General features: G+C 40.0%; 1 protein-coding gene across 1 annotated transcript; it reads right to left on the bottom strand.

Moving 5' to 3' along the window:
* Positions 1 to 12945: 12945 nt before the first annotated feature.
* LOC130551392 (aerolysin-like protein) lies at positions 12946 to 13887 on the bottom strand. The gene has a single exon (XM_057328964.1). It carries the CDS (start codon positions 13885 to 13887, stop codon positions 12946 to 12948), a length of 942 nt encoding a protein of 313 aa, XP_057184947.1.
* Between the last annotated feature and the right edge of the window lie 9024 nt (positions 13888 to 22911).

The raw sequence follows: 22911 nt of genomic DNA, 5'->3' as shown, positions 1-22911 counted from the left end.
ACCAGCGGAGCGTTGAGACAAGACTGCGCCGACCCCGACATCTGATGCATCGACCGCAACAATAAACTGGAGAGTAGGATCTGGAACAGACAGTACAGGTGCAGAGATAAAACGAGACTTTAATTTATCAAAGGCGACCTGTGCCTCATGATTCCACTTGAACGAAACTTTAATGGAGGTCAATGCAGTGAGAGGCGTGGCTGAGGCCGAAATTCCTGATGAATCTCCAGTAAAAGTTGGCGAAACCCAGGAACCGTTGAAGCGCCTTGCGAGAGTCGGGGATGGGCCAATTGGCGACAGCCTTGATCTTGGCCGGATCCTCTTTGATACCGTCGGAGGAGATGATGTGACCAAGGAACATAACTGACTCTGTGTGGAATTCGCACTTCTCTGCCTTGGCATAAAGCTGGTTTTCGAATAACCTTTGAAGGACCCGCCTAACGTGCTGGGCGTGTTCCTGGAGAGAGTGGGAAAAAATAAGGATGTCATCCAGGTACACAAAGACAAACTTGTTAATCATGTCTCCCAGAACGCTATTGACAAGGTCCTGGAAGACGGCTGGAGCATTGGTAAGACCAAACGGTAGAACCCGATACTCATAGTGTCCCGTGGGGGTGTTGAAGTCCATCTTCCACTCATCACCCTCTCGGATGCGGACAAGATGATAGGCATTGCGTAGGTCTAATTTAGTGAAGACCCGGGGGGCTCCCTGCAATAACTCAAAGGCAGAAGACATTAATAGTAAGGGGTGCCGATTCTTAATGGTGATGTCATTCAAACCTCGGTAATCGATACAGGGGCGTAGGGAGCCGTCCTTCTTTTCAACAAAGAAGAATCCCGCACCCGCAGGGGATGATGAATGCCGAATGAGACCAGCTAGGAGGGCTTCCTGAATATACTTGTCCATCGCCTCTCTCTCTGGGCTGGACAGGGAGTACAAATGACCTTTAGGCGGAGAAGTGCCCGGGGGAAGGTTGATGGCGCAGTCAAAGGATCGATGAGGAGGTAAGGAGGTAGCCCGGGACTTGCTGAACACCGCACTGAGATCATGGTACTCCACCGGGACGCCGGTTAAGTCTGCGGGCGGCACCTGAGGAACACAAGACAGGGAGACAGGAGAGGAAGCAGAACCCAGACAAGACAAATGACAGGACTGACCCCAGGCTAAGAGGGAACCATTCTTCCAATCCACGTGAGGATTGTGTTGTACGAACCACGGGTACCCCAGCACAATCTGGTTCTTGGGAGAATCGAGGACGTAAAACACAATACTCTCGTGGTGGTTCCCTGAAAGAATCAAACTTACACAGGGGGTGACATGAGTGATGGAAGCAAGGCGCCTGCCTGCGAGCGACTCGACCTCCATGGGATCAGAGAGGGGAATGGAAGGGATTCCCTACTTACGGATTGTGGCGGCGTCTATGAAGTTCCCTTCTGCCCCAGAGTCAAGGAGAGCACGGCCGACCTGAGAAGATCCCTGGAACAGGAGCTGAAAGGGCAACATGGCCCGTTTGGACGGAGAGGTTAAAGGGGTGATTGCGCCCACCAGGACTCTCCGAGTTCCTAGTGGGCCTTGGCTTTTACCGGACGGCGAAGTGACCCGCCTTGCCGCAATAAAGGCAAAGTCCCTGGGTCAGGCATTGCTGCTTCTCCAGAGGGGTAAGATGAAGGCGTCCGACCTGCATGGGCTCGGCCTCGGTGAGAGGGGGAACGAAGGAAGCAGATGACGGAGTGGTTCCGGCCTGGAACCGTCCGAAAAGGTTAGTGAGTCATCTCAATTGGCGTCGAGCCATGCGGCTTTCGACCCGTACAGACAACTCGATGAGAGGATCTAATTCCCGGGGTAGGTCAAGGGGGGCAAGCTCGTTGGCAAGGGTCGGACTAAGTCCATCGAGTAACCGAGCACGAAGGGTGCAAGAGAAATCTGGGTGAGAGTTCACTTAATCCGACAGGAGAGATATTCATTTGATCTCATTTCATTAACAAATAAAATGTCTTTAGTGTGTTACACGTTCTCTGGCAGCAGCTGATTCTTTGTATAGGCACGAGTCACGACTGCTTTATATGTAGATTTAACATGCGCAACACCGGAAAATATAGGTCAGTATTTTAATATGATGTGTAATGATATGCATTTTCATTATATTTTTACAACATATTTCCATTACCTGTATGATTGTTACGCCCAGCCAGCAGAGGGAGCTGTCACCAGAGTACTGACCCCGTTCCACCCCTCTGCTGCCTCTGCATTCAATTCCTGTTTGATGACTATTTAGTCTGAGACCACATGGGACCTCATTGCGAAGTATTGCCAGTATATCTGCCTTACCAAGCGTATCCCTGTATTCTCTGCCTGTTTAGTGTATGATTCTGCCTGGATATCTATTCTCTGATTACCTGGATTACCCCTTTGTTTTGGTTGCATGGTTGGACTGATATTTCTGGATTTGACTCACTGCCTGCTTAATCACCTTTGCCTTTGGATTAACCTCATGTTTGTTGTACGTCGAACAGTCATCTTGGTATTGACCCTTTGCCTGTCTACTCAACTCGGTTTATGTTACTCATCAAATAAACTACCGCACAGGGATTCTAACTCTGCCTCAGCGTCATCGTTACAATGATGTAGACGTAATCTGTTACGGTTCAGGTAGGAAAACTCGAGTCACGTGCAGGGTAGCTAGAATCTTTAATTCCTCACATCAGCAGAAACAACATAGGGGATACACAATGCAACTGAGGACCGCCAAGTGGTGAGAAATAATATATACAAAATTTCCTTTAAAAGGAAGAGTCAGGAACCATGGTCTCGGATGCACAGGGCAAAAAGGGTTCGAGAGCTCGGCCAAAAAAGGCGGAAGGAGCAAAGGAGTCTTATATCCAGTGGCCGGGCTGCAACTGAGAGTCAGAGAGAGGATTGTGCCCACGGCGAGTCCACTAGACCGACGGGGTAGACGAACTTGGATGAGGATCCACTTAATCCGACAGGAGAGGTTATTCCAAACAGGAATCCACAAGACCGACCGGTAGAATACTTGGGTGAGAGTTCACTTAATCCGACAGGAGAGAAATGTTCCAACAGGAATCCACTAGACCAACAGGGTAGAGAAATTTGGGTGAGAGTTCACTTAATCCGACACGAGAGATATATTCCAACCGGAATCCACTAGACCAACAGGGTAGAGAAACTTGGGTGAGAGTTCACTTAATCCAACAGGAGAGATCTATTCCAACAGGAATCCATAGAGCGAAATCCCTCTAGCCGTCCGACCGATCAGGGAGAACAAGAGATCCATGCAGTGAGTCCGACACTGCAGGCAGACAAGAAGACACCACGTGGCAAACACAGCTCTGGAGCCTGGACGAAAAAGAGGTGATTACACGATACCCAAGGCAAGATAAGCGATCGGCAAATCGCCGGAAATAACACCGACGATCTGACACAGGACAGAGGCACAAGAGAGTTTAAGAAGGAAAAGAAATCAAGGGAGAGAATGAGAAACCAGGCGGGGAGAAAGAAAAACCGGAGCCAACCCAGGTGAAAGGAGTGAAACAATGATGAGGTAATTCATGTCGACACAAGGGGCGGGGCTGTCACGAAGACACCGAGCACACGGAAAGCTGTCAAGCTGAACCATGTGTTCGACAAGAAACAAAACAAACAAGTGCTCAAACCCGAGACCTCACAGTAATCTTGCTGAAGGCGCACAGACTCGACATTGTTTGCGTCTTGCTTGCGTAATCTTCCTTGTGGCACACAAGCATCATTACTGCCACTCGCAGAACAAACTGTGCATTGCACCCGAAATTGCTCGATTGTGGTAAAAAATTCCAGAAACGATTCCAGATTTAGGGGGGCCAGTGGGGTGCCAAGTGTGCTGACACAGGGGCACTGGCCCCCTCTGGCCCCCCCTAGAACCGCCCCTGCAGAGGCGCCGATCCCGAATTTTATATATTTTGGGGTGTTGCGCTAAGGGACCTGGAAAATTAGGGATCCCCAAAAAGGTTGAGAATCACTGCACTAGTGCATGGTAAGTATATAATGGTAATGTTAATTATTTACTACCAACAACTTACCACAAAAAAAACGATTGGATCATTTCAAAGAAACTTTCAAATATAATTTAAAATTGATACTCTACTTACTTGGAAATACTTTTATGTGAACATGCTGATTTAGCCCTATATGATAAGAGAGAGTGTAGGAGTCTAACTTGAGTCTGAGGAATTTACCTTTGTAATTATACATCTTTTATAAAACTCAATAAAGCTATAACTTTTTTTTACAAATATGAAGCTAAACGGTAAACTTAAATGAACATACTAATTAAACAGATAAAGTAGTGTAAACTTTTTTTTCTACAAATTGTACTGAGTTACATTTACACAAGTTAATGTGAATCATTTTTACTTAATGCATGACAGCATTGTAAGCTTAAACGTATTTTATATTTTAAATGTTATTTCATGTGTTTTCAGGAGAGATAAAGGATTGCTAGTGTCGAGTGTAATTTAAAAAAAGATTTAGGATCAAGACAATACAATATTGTAAAGACATTTACAATAAACAGTGAGTGACAACGACTCATGCTAATAGAAAAAACTAGGTAACACACACACACAAAGCATTGTGTCTAGTTTTAGAGGAGTTTCATGACTTGTGTTGATTTTCCAATGTTCTGATTGAGTTGTTGGAGACACATTATGTCTGAATCATATAGTTAAACACTGGTATGGTATGACTAGGTCTGTTTCAGGAAACAATTGATTATTTAAAATCTGAACACATGAAAAATGCATACTGCGTTATAAGAACATATATAATTTAAATTTAAAATGTATCTTTTTGATATGCCAATATAATGTTTTACAAAAATAGCTCATGCATACTAATAATACAGAACAATTAGTATTCATACTTTCATGGAAAAGGGAATCACACGCAATGATAAAAAGCTGGCATAATTCCTGTAACCTAATTACATGTAGCAGTTTTCATATGCGTATAATGCAAGCAAATAATATCAATAGTAATAGCAATAGCAATAGTAATAGCAATAGTAATAGCAAATAATAGTAAGACTTTTAAATGTTTCAACTATTCCATGTATGTACGACAGGTTTTTTGCCAGATCAAGTTCACTTTCTTTTTCAAGGAAAAACTAACCTTAATGCTGTTTAGTAAAATACACCTATACTGTAAACTACACCTTATCAGCCTTATATTCAACTCACAAGGCCTGAATACACATTTTGTGAAAAACTGGTGACAATGTACAAGAATAAATATCACATACACGAATAGCAAAAATAATAGATATGTAATAAAATGGGAAAATTAAGAAGAAGTAGATTTAAACATACAAGAACCCAAGAACATGGCCACAAACAAACTAATAACAACGAGATCTCGTGCGAAAAATGAGACAACGATACATGACGATTGAACATAAACTCAAAACAATGAACAGGTCAAAAGTTTATATTGGAAGACTGTTTTTACGAAATAATATAACTATGTTAAACTAATTACAGCCTAGAAGTGAAAAAGTAAACAAACATAAATATATTAAAATGAAAACTAAAAAATAATGAAATCGAAAGACATGTCGATGTTATCGCTGTCTGTATATTATGTTTGAAAATGAAGCGGACCTACATTTACTGGCTAGCAATTGAAAGGTAGACTAATGCTTAAAGCGGAGCTATCATGCTATGTCATGCATTCTGACTTCTTTACACTGTTAAACGCGCTGGCTTCTATGGTGGTTTTTCTAGACATATTATTGACTTTTCTTATATTCTAAATATGTTACTGAGTTTTCTTATATAAAATAGTTTTCTTATATAAAATAATACATTTAAAGGTAGTTATAGAGTTCATGTACTTCTCTGATCTTAACAAGGGCTATGGGTCTTATGTATGAGTTTGAACACTTGAACACCTGTTTACACACCAAATATCTTATCACGCTAAGACAGGAACTGCACGTACACCACACACACTTTTGTAGAGAAGTTTAATTAAGAACGCTGGGTTGCTTATTCTTACGCTAAACAATGAGCTCATTTTTAATAAAACCACACACTTTTGTAGAGGAGTTTTAATTTATCGCATATGTAGCTGGATTAAAAATTTCGCAATGTATTTTATTTTATTTTGTGAACTTTAATCAACCTTGTTCCTGGTTGTTGTAATGTTTCTATGTTAAATAGTTGTTAAATGTTGATGTAATGTATGTGAAATGTACAGTATGTGTTGTTTATAATAGGAACCAAGCATGCCTATATTGTTTCCGTTCAGGGCACAAAACAGCGGGGCACTTGCAGCTTCGGGCTGCGGCTTCTATAGTCTCTGCCCAGAAGCACACTGTGTGCTGATGGGGTTAGGTGTTCTCTTTCTCTTCTCGTGAGAGTGTTGGTAATTATCAATCATTGTGACAAAATGTTTAATTTTACAGTTTACACCGAGAGTGTTTAAGTATGTGTTTGTGTGACTCTTGTGAATAAGTGTGAATTAACACATTTTGTATGCTCATTTGCGATTGGTTAGCTTATTAGCTTTCTTTGTTTAGCACGTGGTGGAGAGAAGAGATGTGCCTGGATAACATATCGTGCCTTATGTGTGTGTCCTTCAGGTATGCTTGATATTATAATTAGTTGAATGACGCATACAATTGTATATTAGTTGAAGTGTGTTTCATATTGAGAATGTGTTTTTGTGATAAAAATATAAGAGGCTTTGTTCTCATTTTACACACTTGAGTTCATGGTAAATTGTTAATTGCATCTCATTATTTCGTATTGTGGGTTGTAATGTGAGCAGGGATTATTCCTGGTGTTATATCCCATTGTGATTTATTATTATTTTTAATATTTTATTTCTTTTACTTAATTTAAGTGTTTATACTGCGTTCATGCAGTGTTTTATTTTATCTTCAATATTGCGCGATGAAGTGTAGTAACTTAAATAATCCTGTTACTAAGCAGAAGCACACTGTGTGCTGATGGGGTTAGGTGTTCTCTTTCTCTTCTCGTGAGAGTGTTGCACATGAGCGGAGAGAAGTGCCTGGATAACATATCGTGCCTTATGTGTGTGTCCTTCAGGTCAAATAAAGAAACTACGGGCTTCATCATTCTGTCTCAACTGAAATTCTTTATTGAAAGCAACACAACCAGAGTGAAACCGTTACACATACAGCCAAGGACGCTGGGGTGCTCATTATCACTAAACCATGAGTTCATTTTTTAAAACCAGTGTTAAATCATGTATCGTCCGAAAGCCGCCGGAAAGGTGTCAAGATAAAGAGCACATGATATACGTATGTGTTGATTGAGAGGTGCTCCCTACGATTAAATCCTAATATGGTAGGCCGGAAATATAACTGTAACGTGAAATGTAACTGTAGCGAGTGATAAGGGGATGGACTAATAAAAATAAGTGATGTCATGTAAAACCTGGTTGGTAGAAGATGATGTCAGGTAAAACATGATTGGTTTGAACTGTGATAACAACTTGAGAACAATGTATAAAAGATGGAGTCAGACATGTATTCGTTGGACATCATTGGGCATCTTCAGATGAACTCTGTGTGTCTCACTTTGATTGCTCGAGCAAATAAAGATGGAAAACTCTTGAAACCTAGCTCTCTGGTCTTCGTGAATTCTTTCTACATTGGCTGATCGACTTTTCGCCACGACACTTCTCATGCTTAACATGGTCAACTTGTTAAAAAACGAGTTGGACGTATGACATAGTATTTCTGTACTTGATACACTCCACCAGCACTCCAACTTGTTTCGGAAAGTTTTTTCTAATTCTGGATCCCGGTGTCGTCACAGGGATCCTATTCCATTTATTGTCCATTCTCCCGGAAAAGCACGGCAAGGCAAAGGCGAAAGAGCCCGCCCACGAGCCAACCGACGAGCGAGACCTGCTTACCATCAAGATTATGCGCGCTGCGTCAAGATGGGCTGCGCTGCAGCTCATTCCTCTTGCTATAGTGAAGTTTAGGTATGTCTGTTTGTTCACGGCATTTCAGTGATGGATGTTATATAAACGGTGATATAACGCTGGATTTGGAGATCATTTGAAACTTATAGATGGTGTGGTCCCAGTGCTAAAATATGCTGGACATGAACTGCACGCGGTATTTCAAACTAAGTCATAAATATGTGTTTTCTTGGCAATCGGCGTGTACATGCATAACGTACAAAACACAAAGGGATTAATGTGATGATGTGCCGTGTGCTCGTGCTGTAGTTCCATCCCTGTCATGATTCTGCCTCATCTTGTCATGTCTTTCTTGATCTTGTGGCAGAATCACGGCAGGATCCCTTGTTTTGTGTGGAGAGAGGCTTTTTTGCCCTGTTGGCCTTCCACATCCTCTCTCTCTCCGGTGTCGCGTCTTTGTCCCCGCCCTCTTGTATCCCTCGTTATTGCTTGTTAATTAGTTCATGCCCCGCACCTGTCCCTTCTTGATTTTCTCCCCTTTATACAGTCCTCATGTTTCATTGTCCTGTGTTCGGTCATTGTGTTAGTTGTGTGTATTCATGCTGTGTATTGCTGTCGTGCTTCTACGTATTGATATGTGCTTGTGAGTATTACCCTACCTTGTGTTTACCTCACCTGACCGTGTCTCATCCTGCCCTGCCTTGTGTTTTGACGTTGTGTCTTGTTTAGTTTCCTAGTTTATTTTTGTCCTGCTGTTTTTGCCCCCACGTGGGAAGTTTTTGGTTTCAGTTTTTATATATATTAGTCTTGTCCTCGTTACCCCCTCGTGGGTGTTTTGTTTGTTGTAATAAAGTCTTTGTTAACCCCTTCATTCTCACTGCCTGCGATTGGGTTCTTCCCTCCCGATTCATGACACATCCCACTCTCCCCACTAGTCCCACCTCTAGCAGCTGGTGTTTTTCCGGAAATAATCGTACAGCTGTTTGATTATTTGATCAAACTAAATACTCTTCGAAGATACGACGTATGCAATACTACCGTATAGGCACTCAACATTAATATGAGATTAGCAGAAACTGAGTGTGTTGCCCGATCTTTAATGCGCAGCTAGCCTATTTTTGACAGACGCCATGTCCAAGCTGCACAGTACTATGTCAAAATAAATGTCCTTGTGCAGACTTCCGTACGTATTTCACATTGCATCCTTGGAAGGAGACCCGAAATGCACGACGAGAGGTTTATCTTCAAACAAAACCTTATTTTGTTAGGTTATTCTTTGGTAAAATAATGTTTTTTTAAGTGTAGTAAAATATAAGGGAACAAAGAATGACATAGCAATAAGCACTTCAAAAAACTGCACAAACCTAACCATTTTTTTTACTTTGGCATGGTATAACCCCTAAAAATTCAGAAAAACAACGTCGGACTAGCAAATCACGTGGTCTCACGAATTCAGCTGCTTCGCTTTTGAGACGCTCCTGGTGTTGAGGACGGAACAACATCTCGCCGGTTAGCTTTAGTGAGACATGTATGAAACCAACATGTGTGGATGACTCAAAGCCGTGAATAAGCAGAAAGCCATAAATATTAGAACGTTTCAAAACCTTATATAAAACATAAGTGTAAAGCCTGACAACTTCGTACCGACTAAAACTGTCATGATTCTGCCTCTCCATGTCTTGTCTTTCTTGATCTTGTGGCAGAGTCATGGCAAAGCCTTAGGTTTTTTGTGGAGAGAGACATTTTGGCACTTACGGCCTTCTATACTCTCTCTCCAGTCTCGTCTCTGTTCCCGCCCTCTCGTTCCTCGTTTAGCTCTCCATCAGTGTTTCATTACCCATACCTGCCCATTGTTATCTTCCTTTGTTAGTCTCCCTTTATAATGCCCTCGTGTCTATCCTCCTGTGCCTGTTCGTTTTGATTCCTGGTCTTGTCACCTTGTTCCATCTGTGAGTAATAGTTTACCTAGTATATGTCAGTTTATGTCAAGTGTTGTGTTAGTCCAGTTAGTAGTTGATTGTTCCTGTCGAGTCTGTGATTTATATTCCCCGTGTCATTGTTATTTTGCCCCGCGTGGGTTTTTGCTTTGTGTTTAATATTAAAAGTCATTGTTTTCCACCACCTCCTGTCTGCGATTGGGTTCTCTTCCCTGCACATTCATGACAAAAATGCATATGTTAAAATGATAAAAATGTTTACCAAAGAAAAACAATTTAAGATGTGTAATTATATTCACACATCAGGTTATTAGAGAAGTGTGAACTAAATTATGACTTCTGAAGCACTGGTTTATAGCGGACATGCAGTTTAAGAAGTGTATCTTTATGTCTGTCATTTGCTGACATGTGAGATTTGGAATGGGCGATGCATGTGGGCTTACCTTCATATGCTGATGCAAGTCTACATCACTGAAAGACAAGGTGAAGGCAAATTAAAATGCATTGTGTGTTTGAAAGTACTTATAGAGCAGTCAAGAAAATATGAAAACACAAGCATTTGGCTGAATATGATAAATAAACTAAGTAAAAAAAGACCATCCAATCCTTTCAATCAGGAACACTCTAACAGCTGAAACCAGAGCATCTTTATCTTGAGAGCACTATATAGTATGTTTTGCTCATTTGAAGTCAATTCACAGCGCTTCAGATGATGCATTGTCTGCACAAGTTGACCATTTTTCTTGCATGCTTTAGCCACTTTTTAAGTTTATTTTAAGGATATATTTTCACATGTCGAAAGTTTCCTAAATTTAACTACATTTTACCACTTACCTGTAGTACACAATCCAGCACGCAAACTGTCCAATCTGTGTATGAAAAAATATATATAAAGCTATTTACATATACAAAAACAAAATCAAGCTACTTCACATCCTTGCATAGAAGACCTCTATTGCTCAGTTGCTTTGTGTAAGAAAATATAGCCTAGTATATTCAATAGACACTCAAAAACAAAACATAAGAAAATGGTGAGGATAAAATGAAGAAAAGGTGATTCAGTGTGGATCTAAAGCAAACTGTTTAGCAACAACAATTAAAACCTTGTTTAAACTAAAAGTAAACAGAAACACTTACTGTAGGATGGAATGTCTACTTCTTGAGTTTCCTTGCTACACAATCAGATGTCCAACACAAAATAATAAAAAAGCTTTGATGCTGAAAAGAACCCAGAGTCTGCTGTATATGTTAGTCTCTCTAGTAAATCTTCGAATAGTGTCTACGTGTTAAGGGGTTGCCACAGAAAGCTCTTAAAACTAAAACAGATGTGCAAAGACAACTCTTAATAACAGGATGTGTGAGATTTGACTATTCTAAATGTTTTAAAGAATATCAGTTTAGAATCATATAAACAATTATGTTAAAAGGCACACCTTTTTAATGTAAATTTTTTATTTTGAAAACCTTATGCAAACTTATTTTATGATACAACCTGGAGGCATGATATAAAAACATTCATGAAATAAACGTGACGTACATTCAATTTAAGGATTCTTGCTGTTCAATTAAAATCTGCTTTATGTGTTTTAAGGAATCACCCAACTGCCTGCTGTGATGCTATGAACACCAGCAATAAAGATGTTTTCTTCACCCTTGGTTGGTGGACGCACTGGCATCTTCTCAGACAGAAGGAAAACAGTCAGGATAGGGGCAACATCATGGACACCATTTAAAGACACCGCTCCATGCAGTCAGGAAAAACATGTTGGCGTGTCCTTTAATTATACAGTGTTGTAGACACAGTTTGAAGAATGGATACTCAGATTTTTTTTTCAGAAACATGAACGCTGGAAGGTAACCGCTCTTGGTCAACACTCGTGCACGCATACAAACATTTATTTGGTCAAGCCATTTTCATGGAGGCCCCTGTACAATTAGACACGTGTGAGAATAGTTTGAGATTTAAACAAAACAGATGATGATGAATAAAGCGTGTTTTTGTATTTCATTTTACATGCGGATACGTTTAGAATGTTAGTGGAAATTAGTAGCATAAGTTGTTTTCTGATTAGTTAGAGATATAGCAAGATTATAGTTTGTCATTAACCCTATATAGATTGCATTGGACACTCTTGCATGACGCAGATCGATTAGTCACACATTGCTTCATGTAATCTACTGCTGTCAGGTGGAGAACACTTGTTAGTCGTAAACAACGCTTCACTGTGTCGAGATAATCCGCTTGTGCCATGTCGCCGCGCATACATGACTATGCTGATGTAAAAACAAATCATAGATGATTAAAACGTCCAACATTGTCACCCCGCCGGACGTAAACAAGTTGAAATACACACACGCGCGCCGTCACAACAATTTACGAGTCGTGACGGTCGGCGTGTTTGCAGCTCAGGAATGTCTGAAACTGAGGCTTCTCAGTATAACGTCAGGAATGCTGTCTTTCCTCTCTGGAAAAACTTAAGTTTTATCACACCCTATATACATAGAATGCTTTATTTAATTGCTTATTCATTCAATCATTTATTTACTTACTTATTCATTCCTTGCTTTCTTTATTTAATCACTTATTTATTTCATCATTTATTTAACCAATTCTTTATTTATTTAATCACTTATTTATTCGCTGCTTTATTTACTTATTCGTTGCTTTATTCATTTATTTACTTATTATTGCCTTTATTTAATCACTCGTTGCTTTATTTATTCATCATTCATGCATAAGATATGTGTCAAAACCTCATAAAACATGTCCAAACATGATGCCCGGAAAAGGGAGCCAAATGGGCTGTCCCTACAATATGGGAGGATATGGTCAAAAGGTCAACGCGACGTGGGCGGTCCCTCACTACGTGGGCGGATACGGTCAAAAGGTCAATGGATGTGGGTGGTCCGGAAGTAATTATTATTTATTAAAGTTAAGATAATGCAGTCTTTTACATTTAAACTTGAACAAAATCAAAACAGAAACAAATCAAAACAGCCTCCAACAACTAAGAAACTTTCAAGTAAATGTAGAAATCAATTTACATCTTGATATTAAAGGTTGTGTTCTTTGGTGTCAACTCTTATTTTGGTGTAACTGACACCTTTGTATTTGCCTTTGGTTTCATATGTGAACACAGAACTGTTCTCACACATGACCATCACTGTGCCGGTGTACGGGAGATCAAAACTACATCTGCCAATCGTGATGTGAACATCCACCTTCTTCCTCGCTTGAACATCGATCTTAAACGTTTGTTTTTCAGTTGTTTCATCCGTATATTCTTTACTGTAAGTGTTTTCTGTTCCAATCTCAACACTGAATCCCGTGGTGACTTCTACGATATCTGGAATCCCAGCCTTCACCTCCATGGAGAATGTGCTTGTGATGCTTTCTCTTGTAGACCACGAAGATGATTTGGTTATTGTTTTTGAGCTTTCAATGGTTTGCTCTTGACTGATGGAGGTTTCATTCTTGTAAGTGCTCAATTGGATCACTTCCAGTGCGACGTCTGGCGTGACCAGGTCAAGAGTTGGATAGCTGACATCAGTGAGAATTACTGACTGAACTTTATTGAGAAATAAGAATCCCATGCAGTCGATGTCCAAGCCGCATCTTCCCTCGATGCCCAGACACAATCCAGAGCCGATGTCGATGGGATATTCTGTTCTCAAACTCCAGCTCGTCATTTTCACAAAGAAATTTTTGGAATAGTTGGTTTTGAATTTGATGGCTCCGAGACGCGTCCCCACTCCATTTCCCCACAGTGACATTGAGGTGATGAGCTCGCCGGGCTGAAACACATACTCTTGAAATGACCCTCCAGGTCTTCCAAAGGTTTGTTCTCTTCCATCTGTGAGCCAGGCCCGGACCGCCTTCACCTGTGACCCTCCCACCCAAACCCACATCCTCTGTAAACTGGAACCATTATTCTGACCATTGAAGGTAAATTCACCACCTCCTTGACCACCGATTGCTAACAGAGTTGTTGCCATTTTGTAAAGGGATTTGATCTGAAAGTTGAAACACAAAATTGACATGAACATCAGAATTGACAAAGCATTCAAAGAAACAAAAAGCAAAATGTAGAAACATTTAAAACGGAGAAGCTCTTGGCTAGCTATTGAGTGCACTCACTTGAAAGACTGTAGTGTGCAGCTTTCTGGTGGTTTGTGTTTAAGCTGACGGCTGTTTTATACGGAGCTCATGAGGATGGACTTCATCTTCACACTGAGCATGTGCAACATTACACAAAATTTAGTGTCAATCAGAAAACCCTTTTGCTTGGAATCAATCAGGTTAGTTTTTCTTACAAAGGAGGAAAGGGAAGTTGTTTAAAGTGTCACTCAGAAAACCTGTTTGCTTGGAATATACCCACATACAAACTGCCAAATGTTATTTGGTTACAAGAATTACATCGGCACACCCTGTGTTCGTGTTTGTCAACACAATATTTTTCCATTTTCCATGAAAGTATGATTATTTATTTATTGTTCTATATTAGTAGTCTGTATAAGCAGTTTTTTATTGTAATAATAACAGCAAATAAAGGAAATATATTTATTTTGTCCTGATGTCAGAAACTATTCAAAGGTAACTCTCCTCAAATACACAACATGCACGCAACGTGGATCTCTCACTATATATCAACAGTTTTGCTCAAAACTTTTGACATACAAACATACCTGTTTTACTACACGAGTTTGTATCCTCACCATGTGAATGTCAAGAACATTTTTACATATCTTAAGTTGTTCTCCTTTTGTAAACCCTTTTGTAAAGTTTCAACATTTGCGTTTAGTCAGTACAAAGTTACTTACGTTTTTTATAAGTTGTTTTGTTTGTCACTGTTTTGTGAATATTTACAAATGACATGTGCTTTTTGTTTAGAGTATTTTCATGTAATGTGTCAGTTATGTTTGTTAGCTTCATTACATGTTTTCCTAAACCTAACGGATGAAACCGATGGTCGGCATCTCAACTGCTAGTCAGTAAGAGTAGGACAGCTTTTTCATATTCTGACATAATCTACAGAAAGTGATAACACAGACATGGTAAGGTTACGGACTTGTATTTATTTTATTATGTAAAGTTTCTAATTTCAACTTTTTCATGTTTTCATGAGTTTTTTTTTCAGCTTTATTTTCTTACGTTATCACTTCTTAGTTATAATAAGTCACATGGTTGCTTCTTTGCCGTTTTGAGTTATAATTGTTCAGATGATCTTTTGTTTTAAATAGTTATTTTATTTTGCACAAAAATATAATTCTTAAGTTTTGACCTGTTCATTGTTTTGAGTTATTGTTCAATTGTCTTATTTCCCTCACTGATTTATCCAAAATGTCTAGCTTTCATGCTGGTAAGATCAGTTGCAGGGCCGAGCACAGAACCTTTGAGGGGCATGTGCTGAAACTGAAAAAGGGCACCCCCCTTTATTGATCACATCTTAATGACAAGTTAAATCAAACAAAATAATAGTCTCAAAAGCTTTAGATTTACTCACTGTTAATAACAGAGAGTCTAACACCTATATAATATAAAGAAATTGAATGAAGTTTTCAAACATTTTACAGTCTTGGTAAATTCTAAATGAAATACAGAAGAATACTCATTAAAGCTACAAAAAACATTGATTTGTTCTTAGGTAGCTTTCTTACCTTTAGTTCGGTTCGTTTGGTCTAGACCAATTTCAAAAAATGATACATTATAGCATTTTTCAGCGGTGTTGGTTCCCTTTCACACCACACTGATTGCTTTGGTCCGAACCAGTTGAAACGAACCAAAATACAGTCACGTGACAACACGTGGAACTTGCACATCCCGCACTTGGATGCACTGCTGGCGGAGTTTCTTTACCTTAACCCGGCACCGTTCCACAGATCTATTAAACCCCCTTTCCCTGAGTTGTTTGCTAAACAATGAAAATATCTTGCTGTTCAAGAGTTTTCGAAAGTTGGGATGTAATAGGAATGTGCACGAATGTTCAAATATTCTACCCGCAATAACTATTCAAAAATTAAAAATGCTATTCGAATATTTGTATTTTTCATAAGAATAAAAACTGCGTCACCACAGGGTTAAGTTACCGCTACAGAAGACCTTAGAGTTGTCACGTCTTATTTAACGCTTCTTCAATTCATTTGTAATGATTTTATAATATACAGAAAATATTAAAAAATCATTTGTATGTGTTCCTAAATCTTTGTTCACTCAGATCGCAAGCTAGTTTAAATATTTTAAGTTTACACACCGGATGCCCGTATCGCGTGTTATGCTCGGCTCACATATTAAAATGTTTAAAAACTGGTGAGACACAGAGTTTGTTAACATTACTTAGGCTACATTAGGTATAAAAATACCAACGTAATATTAGAAGATTAACAATAATTAATTTATTACCATAACTTGTTCAGAGCGGTTGTTCTTGGCAAATTCATATTCGTTTGTTAAAAATATATTAAGTAATGCTAATTTCAACAACATGAAAATGTACATTTCACTGTAACTAATGTTAATGAATTTGGCCTTAGCATAAGACTGGCACCTTTTTCCAAATCTAAAGCCTGAATTTTCCTTTTAAGAAGTTCAAAAAGGGTCGTCACCTTCAAGTTACATCCTGTAAATAAATTTGCACTGTCGCGTAATTAACAGGGAAACAAGCATTACATGGCTCCGTCTTTGCGGGCGTCACGCCCTGCATTTTATGTTGCAGGTCTGCTGGCTCCGCCATCTTGGGAGGCTCATACTCCGCTGTTATTATTGTTTTGACATGTACCGTTACTTGTTTTGTTTGATATATGGAGAAATCTAAAGTGAAACTACTGGGCCTTTTCCAGAATGACTCCGCGTAATGGTATTGTAATTTTTAATACAGCAAGACCAACCATAGTTATATTAGTTAATCAAACAAGAAAAAACAAAACACTCCATTGAACGCAATAGCAGCCTGCCTACCAACATGGCGGAACATTCAACATGGCGTGACGTCGATTGACAACCATTTAAAATCACGCCCAAATGGTTTAAAGGCTTTTACATGAATAAGAGCATGATTGTATAATGTAACGCTAGAAGGATGACAGAAAATTGCGTTAAATATTTTTAAAGCGTTATTTTGAAAAGGTGATGCCATCTGGGGAAAAACCCATCACATGGCGAAATTGTACAAGTTTTGATTATAAAAAAGCTGGTTTCAAGCCGCTTCCAAATCCAAGTTTTTACAGCGTGAACATGAATTAACCATGCGATCATACAATACGATTTATTAATAAATGAAGTGTATCATCAATCATAAATTAAAAAAGACATTTTTTAGATATATTTTACCAAGGTAACGAGGATCACTCAGTGGCTTTGCGTCAAACTCAAATGCAGTTACAACGTTACAGGGATTTTGACCCTCAAGTCAATGTGTGCAAATGTGCTTTTTGTCCGTCATCATAAAAACACCGACATCACCATTTTAATCAACGGGTTACAACGTTGTTGTATATGTGTGCTCAGTTTTCCTGTTGTAAAATACATTTGGCCAAAAACTAATTTATGAAAGATGAAATGCTACTGTGTGTACAGGCTATTGTGTACGCAAATGCTAGCCCTCTCCAGTCCCAAATGTCTCAGACCTCAAATACATAAAAATGAACATTTTAGACATAATTTTTCTTGCGTAAAGAAAACGCTGTACTTGTTCAAACAACAAGATCTTTATTAAATGACAACATTACCCTTTCAAGACGTTCAGCTGCCGTGGAAAGAACTGCAGTTCAGTCAAGACAGAGGGTGGTGGAGCCATGAGGTTTTACTGACAGTTGGAGCGTATGCGTATCCAACAATATTTAGTCACAAGCTCTTTTTAACCAATCATTGGCTAAATATTTGTAAAACAGGCAGACAGATGTAAAGGGTGACCAATAGCACTGATTTAATGAAAAAAAACCACCATAAAAGGGCACTTCGGAGTATAAGGGCAAAAAGCGCATGTGCTCTGAACAGGTTGAGCCCTATCTGTGCACGTGCCTGATCAGTTGTTCTAAGTTTATGTTCAAGTTTAAAGTGTCACTCAGAAAACCTGTTTGCTTGGAATATACCCACATGTAATTTGGTTACAAGAATTACATCGGCACACCCTGTGTTCGTGTTTGTCAGCACAATACTTTTTACATTATCCATGAACGTCTGATTATTTATTTATTGTTCTATATTTGTAGTCTGTATAAGCAGTTTTTTTTATGGCAATTATAACAGCAAATAAAGGAAATATATTTATTTTGTCCTGATGTCAGAAACTATTCAAAGGTAACTCTCTTCTAATGCAGTGTGCATTTTTCATGCCGCCGTTCAGGTTTAAAATTGGTAAACTGTAAATGAACACGATAACAAACCAGACCTCAGACCCCAGAAAACAAACCTGCATTTGGCAAAATGCATTTAACGAGATGTAACACAAATAACTCTTCAGAGTTCAGTTACTTCCAAAAGTAACAATGTACAATCTCCCTTACGGACCACCGATCATGCTGTTAATCTGTCATTAACCTCATTGTTTAAATGGATAGCTCAACCAAAAAAAAAACCTGTCATCATTTATTCTCCCTCATATAATTTAAAACCTATTTGTGACTCTTTCTTCTGCAGAACACAAAAGAGGATATTTTGAGAAGTCAATGGGGTCAATTGTGGTTTGGTTCCATTCTTCAAAATATGCTCTTTTGATGTTTTGCAGAAGAAACAAAGTAATTCAGGCTTGGAATCACACGGGGACGAATTAAATGAGGTTTATTTTCTGGGGTCTGAGGTCTGGTTTGTTATTGTGTGAACTTGTTTTTCGAAGCTTTTCGTCCTCATGCCAGCACACTGTAGTAAGCAAGTACTTACATATACTTCTGTCTTTTCTCCAGGATATCTGTTAAAGATCTATTGAATGTATTAAAAGGTATTTCACTTCTTAATTTGTTGAGAAGTTGAAGTGCCAGTCATGTTTTCCTCTGGGTTTCTCTACACGTAGGCCCTCCACCCCCAAACAGAGTTGTCACTTGCTAACTGAATCTCAGTCTGACTCTAAACAGGTGAACAAGTTCTCTGCATTCCCAACAGCCATTTTCTTTTATCAGCATCGTCCCAGCCCCTCTCAGTTCTGTAGAAGCACATACAAAGAGAATAAACATCAACGAAGAACAAGCAGCTTGTATTATGCCTTGATGGTTTAAAATATATTTTATTTTTAATGTAGTGGAATGGAAAATGTGTAGGCTGAGTTATCAGTTGATGTGTTATGGATAGAAAGCAAAACATGGTGACATTATCTCATCATGTGGCCATAAGCTAATGATGTAAACATTCGGCTAATACAGTATTTGATTTGTGTTTTGATTTAAAAGTTTGAAGTTCATATTTAACATTAAACTAATCCACTGCAGTTCTATTGTTTCCAGAGTTTTATGTTTATTTTACTGAAGGCCTTTTAACACCATGGACGATAACTTTAACTATAAAGTTTGAATAATTGTTCTACATTGAAGAGAATTAGTTAAGTCCCCAACCACAATGAGAACAATACAGAGAAATGATATCATTGCGATCACTTTCAAAGTGTTTTTCCCCCACTGATGAATGATAACACATAAAAATCCTGAATTTAGATTTAACAATCCTGAATTTAGTATAAACAATATTAAAATGCAAAGTGTGGATGATCATAAGTTGTCTTTATTGCTATTGTTTTTTGGTGTGATTTGTTAAGATTTAAGGCTGGTGGTGATTTTGCAACTATAATCATGTACCTTCACATTCTTTGGTTTTGACATGTTTTTTAAGTTTATGGTTTAATTCATATTTTTAAAGGTCCAGTGTGTAATTTTTTGGAGGATCTATTGACAGAAATGTAATATAATATACATAATTATGTGTTCAGAGGTGTAGAAAGACCGTACAAAATGAAGCGTTATGTTTTTATGATCTTAGAATGAGCTATTTCTATCCACATACACCGCGGGTCCCCTTAAATGGAATCATGTTGTTTCTACAGTAGCCCTAAACGGACAAACTGCTCTACAGAGTGCAATTCGTAACGTGCCATCATACTAGTTGTGTGTCAGCCACCGTAAGGCTTTGAAATGGAAGGGGGAGGGTTGGAGTGAACCGTTGGTTGCAATTCACAACCTCACTGCCAGTGACATTGAGAAAGAGAGTCTCGTCAACTCCGTTGACTCCAATGCAGCGGCGGATTGGCCATCAGGCAATTCTGGCAAATGCCAGAGGGGCCGGGACCATTTTTTAAAATGTGTGCCGGCTGGCTGTTGCAGCAGAGTCAAGTGTCATAGAGGTAGGAAGACAGCGGTGTAGAGACTTGGGGACGCCAAATGGTCGGAATCATTAAAAGAAGAGCCATAAACCCCATCCACTCTCTTTTGTCCTGGTTTCTTGATATCAACATCAAAAGACCTGGCTCCAGGGGTGCCTGGATTTAGGTTGGTTCTTCTCCTGAAAGTGTTGATAACCCTTTTGTTTCTCTGTGGGATATTTACAACTCCTAAGCTTCAAAGCAGAGGTGAGAAGTCTCTCTGTTTTGTCTCACCTGGAACTTAACATCTGAGGCTATCCAGAGAAAGTTCTCTGACAAATAGGAACTTATGTGGTTAAACTGTCCTTTTTCAATAAATATATCTAAATATCTAGGTTATACGTTGGCCCTCTTGCCATTTTAAATAATCTGTAACTGTTAAACAGGCAAGTTTAATTCAGGCTTTGTTTGTATTCGTACATCCGAATGAATCATGACTTGATGCAATTCAACCCTGGCATTTTTGATATCTAAATGTTTGTCTTTACAATTCCTCATTGTTTATATATATTGTGTGACCATAGAACACTCGATACTCATTATGTTATAATTTGGACTGTGTGACGAGGGAGGCGTGACGAGAGCCGTGGGAGGAAGAAGCGAGGCCGGGACGCGATTGACAATGAGTGTCAGCTGGGCGTCATTCTGGCCTCGTATCTCTCACGGAGGAGCGGAAGCATAAAAGGATGAACGGCAGGAGAATACGGGGAGAGAGGACCGGGCCCGGACATTAGTCAAGTTTTGTTTAAGTTTGTTTATGTCTGTGTGGCCGGCAGTCGTCCGTGAGGGGCTGCCGGCCTGTTTTGCTGTTGTTTATTGTTTATTTGTTTTTAATTAAATGTTTTGAATGTTCGCCGGTTCCCGCCTCCTTCCTTCCCTACATTGAACCTTGTTACAGACTGGTATTTTGTAAAGTTGCTAGGAGGTCATAAAGATGCAAATTAGTTGAGTGGACAAAGAACCTCTTCCCTGCTCAACTCTGATTGGTCGATTCAAACTCAGGTGGGCATGCCCTCTCATGAAGTTAAATATCGAGCCTGCTCTGAAAACGCAGCTTGCCCTTTTTGCTCTATACCTGCCCTCATCAGAAACTGGTTCGTCGCGTATCTTCGGAGACTGCCCTTTTCCCCAACTGACCCAATGTCGAGGATAATCATCAGCCTAAGCACTCTCAATCGATGGTGCGTTGTGCTACATCATCGTCTGGGTATTATCACAGCCGCTCTCACCCTTTACACGGCGGTGTTCGGCAACTCAAAGTTGCGGCGAGACCCAATGTCGAGGATAATCATCAGCCTAAGCACTCTCAATCGATGGTGCGTTGTGCTACATCATCGCCAGGCAGGTAAAACTGCAGAGCCGATCTCCTCTCCGGGGATCCGCACTGCCAGCCATCGAACCACCCCCCGGGAGGTCGATGAAGCAGAACGTACCCCTAGCCTCTAGCCTTGGGAGCCTGACAAGAGCTTCCCAAACCGTCACGGTGACTACGGGATACGATCCGTCTCGGCTACTCGATCCAACTCCCCAGACGCCCGCCCAAGTTTCGGGGCATCCTCTCAAACCTCAGTCAGAGGCAAGGATGCTCCTGTGCTTCGGGCCGAGGTCGCCACCCCTCTGGAGAGGAAGCGATCGTGCTCGTCCCTCTAGCCGAGATGTTCAACGGGTTTTACAGCCCGTACTTCATCGTCCCCAAATAAGCGGAGGTTGCTAGATCTGCGTACCCTGAACAGGCACCTACTCAAGCTGCCATTCAGGATGCTCACGCATAAGCACATCCTGGCATCTATCAGATGTCAAGATTGATTCATGGCAATCGACCTGAAGGATGCTTTCTTTTGTAGCGGTTTTAGCTACCGTTATTATATTGATGAGCAAAGCTCACCAAATATGGTTCTCCACCAGATCTTTCAAGATCATATCCATGAAATGAGTTATTTAAAACATCCATTTCAGTCAAGGAATTAGTTTAGTTTAGTGATCAAATATACATATTTTACGGTCTAAAGCATAACAATACTTGTATGCATTCGTCCAGCAAATGCCTCAATGATATTACATACTTTACATTATCTCATGGCCACAAGTAACGTGACTTTACCAAACAGGATTTAGAGCAAAGGTAGCGAATCGAAACACAGTAGAAGGGACCAAGTTTGTGAGCATGAATACAGAAAACCCATCACAAATGCATATATATGGTCGTTTATTAAACTCTACTCTACATGATAACAAAACAATGACGATCGCATAAGACGAACAAAACATTTAAACACAAATACGCTTGGTAGCGCGGAGGGAGAATGAGTGAGAAGAGAGAGAGAGAGAGAGAGAGAGAGGGCATGGCAGCGATTTCTGAACACCAATAAAAATCATCTTTAACAAAGAGGCACAGACTTAACGCAGCTATTCTATAAATAGAAACGGATACTTGCAAGCTCTGTGCTGGACCAATATCCGTATGCCCGTGTAGAGATGGAATTGTTCAAAAGGTTTCAGAAAGGCAGCCCTGCAGAAAGTTGTGGGCCTCGTGATCGGCCCGCATGGCTTAACCACGTGGCAGTAGAAGTCCATTGTTCCATCCCTTCCCCCGGGGGAGGGAGGGCAGTCTCCGAAGAGACGAGAGGAAGAGACGAAGCCGGAAGAGAAGAGAAGCGGTTTTCAGAGCAGGCTCGATATT

Source organism: Triplophysa rosa, linkage group LG2 (genome assembly GCF_024868665.1).
Source record: "Triplophysa rosa linkage group LG2, Trosa_1v2, whole genome shotgun sequence".
In the NCBI taxonomy this organism is placed as follows: domain Eukaryota; kingdom Metazoa; phylum Chordata; class Actinopteri; order Cypriniformes; family Nemacheilidae; genus Triplophysa; species Triplophysa rosa.
Note: the sequence above shows the minus strand (reverse complement) of the source record. Positions and strands in the feature narration are given on the sequence as shown.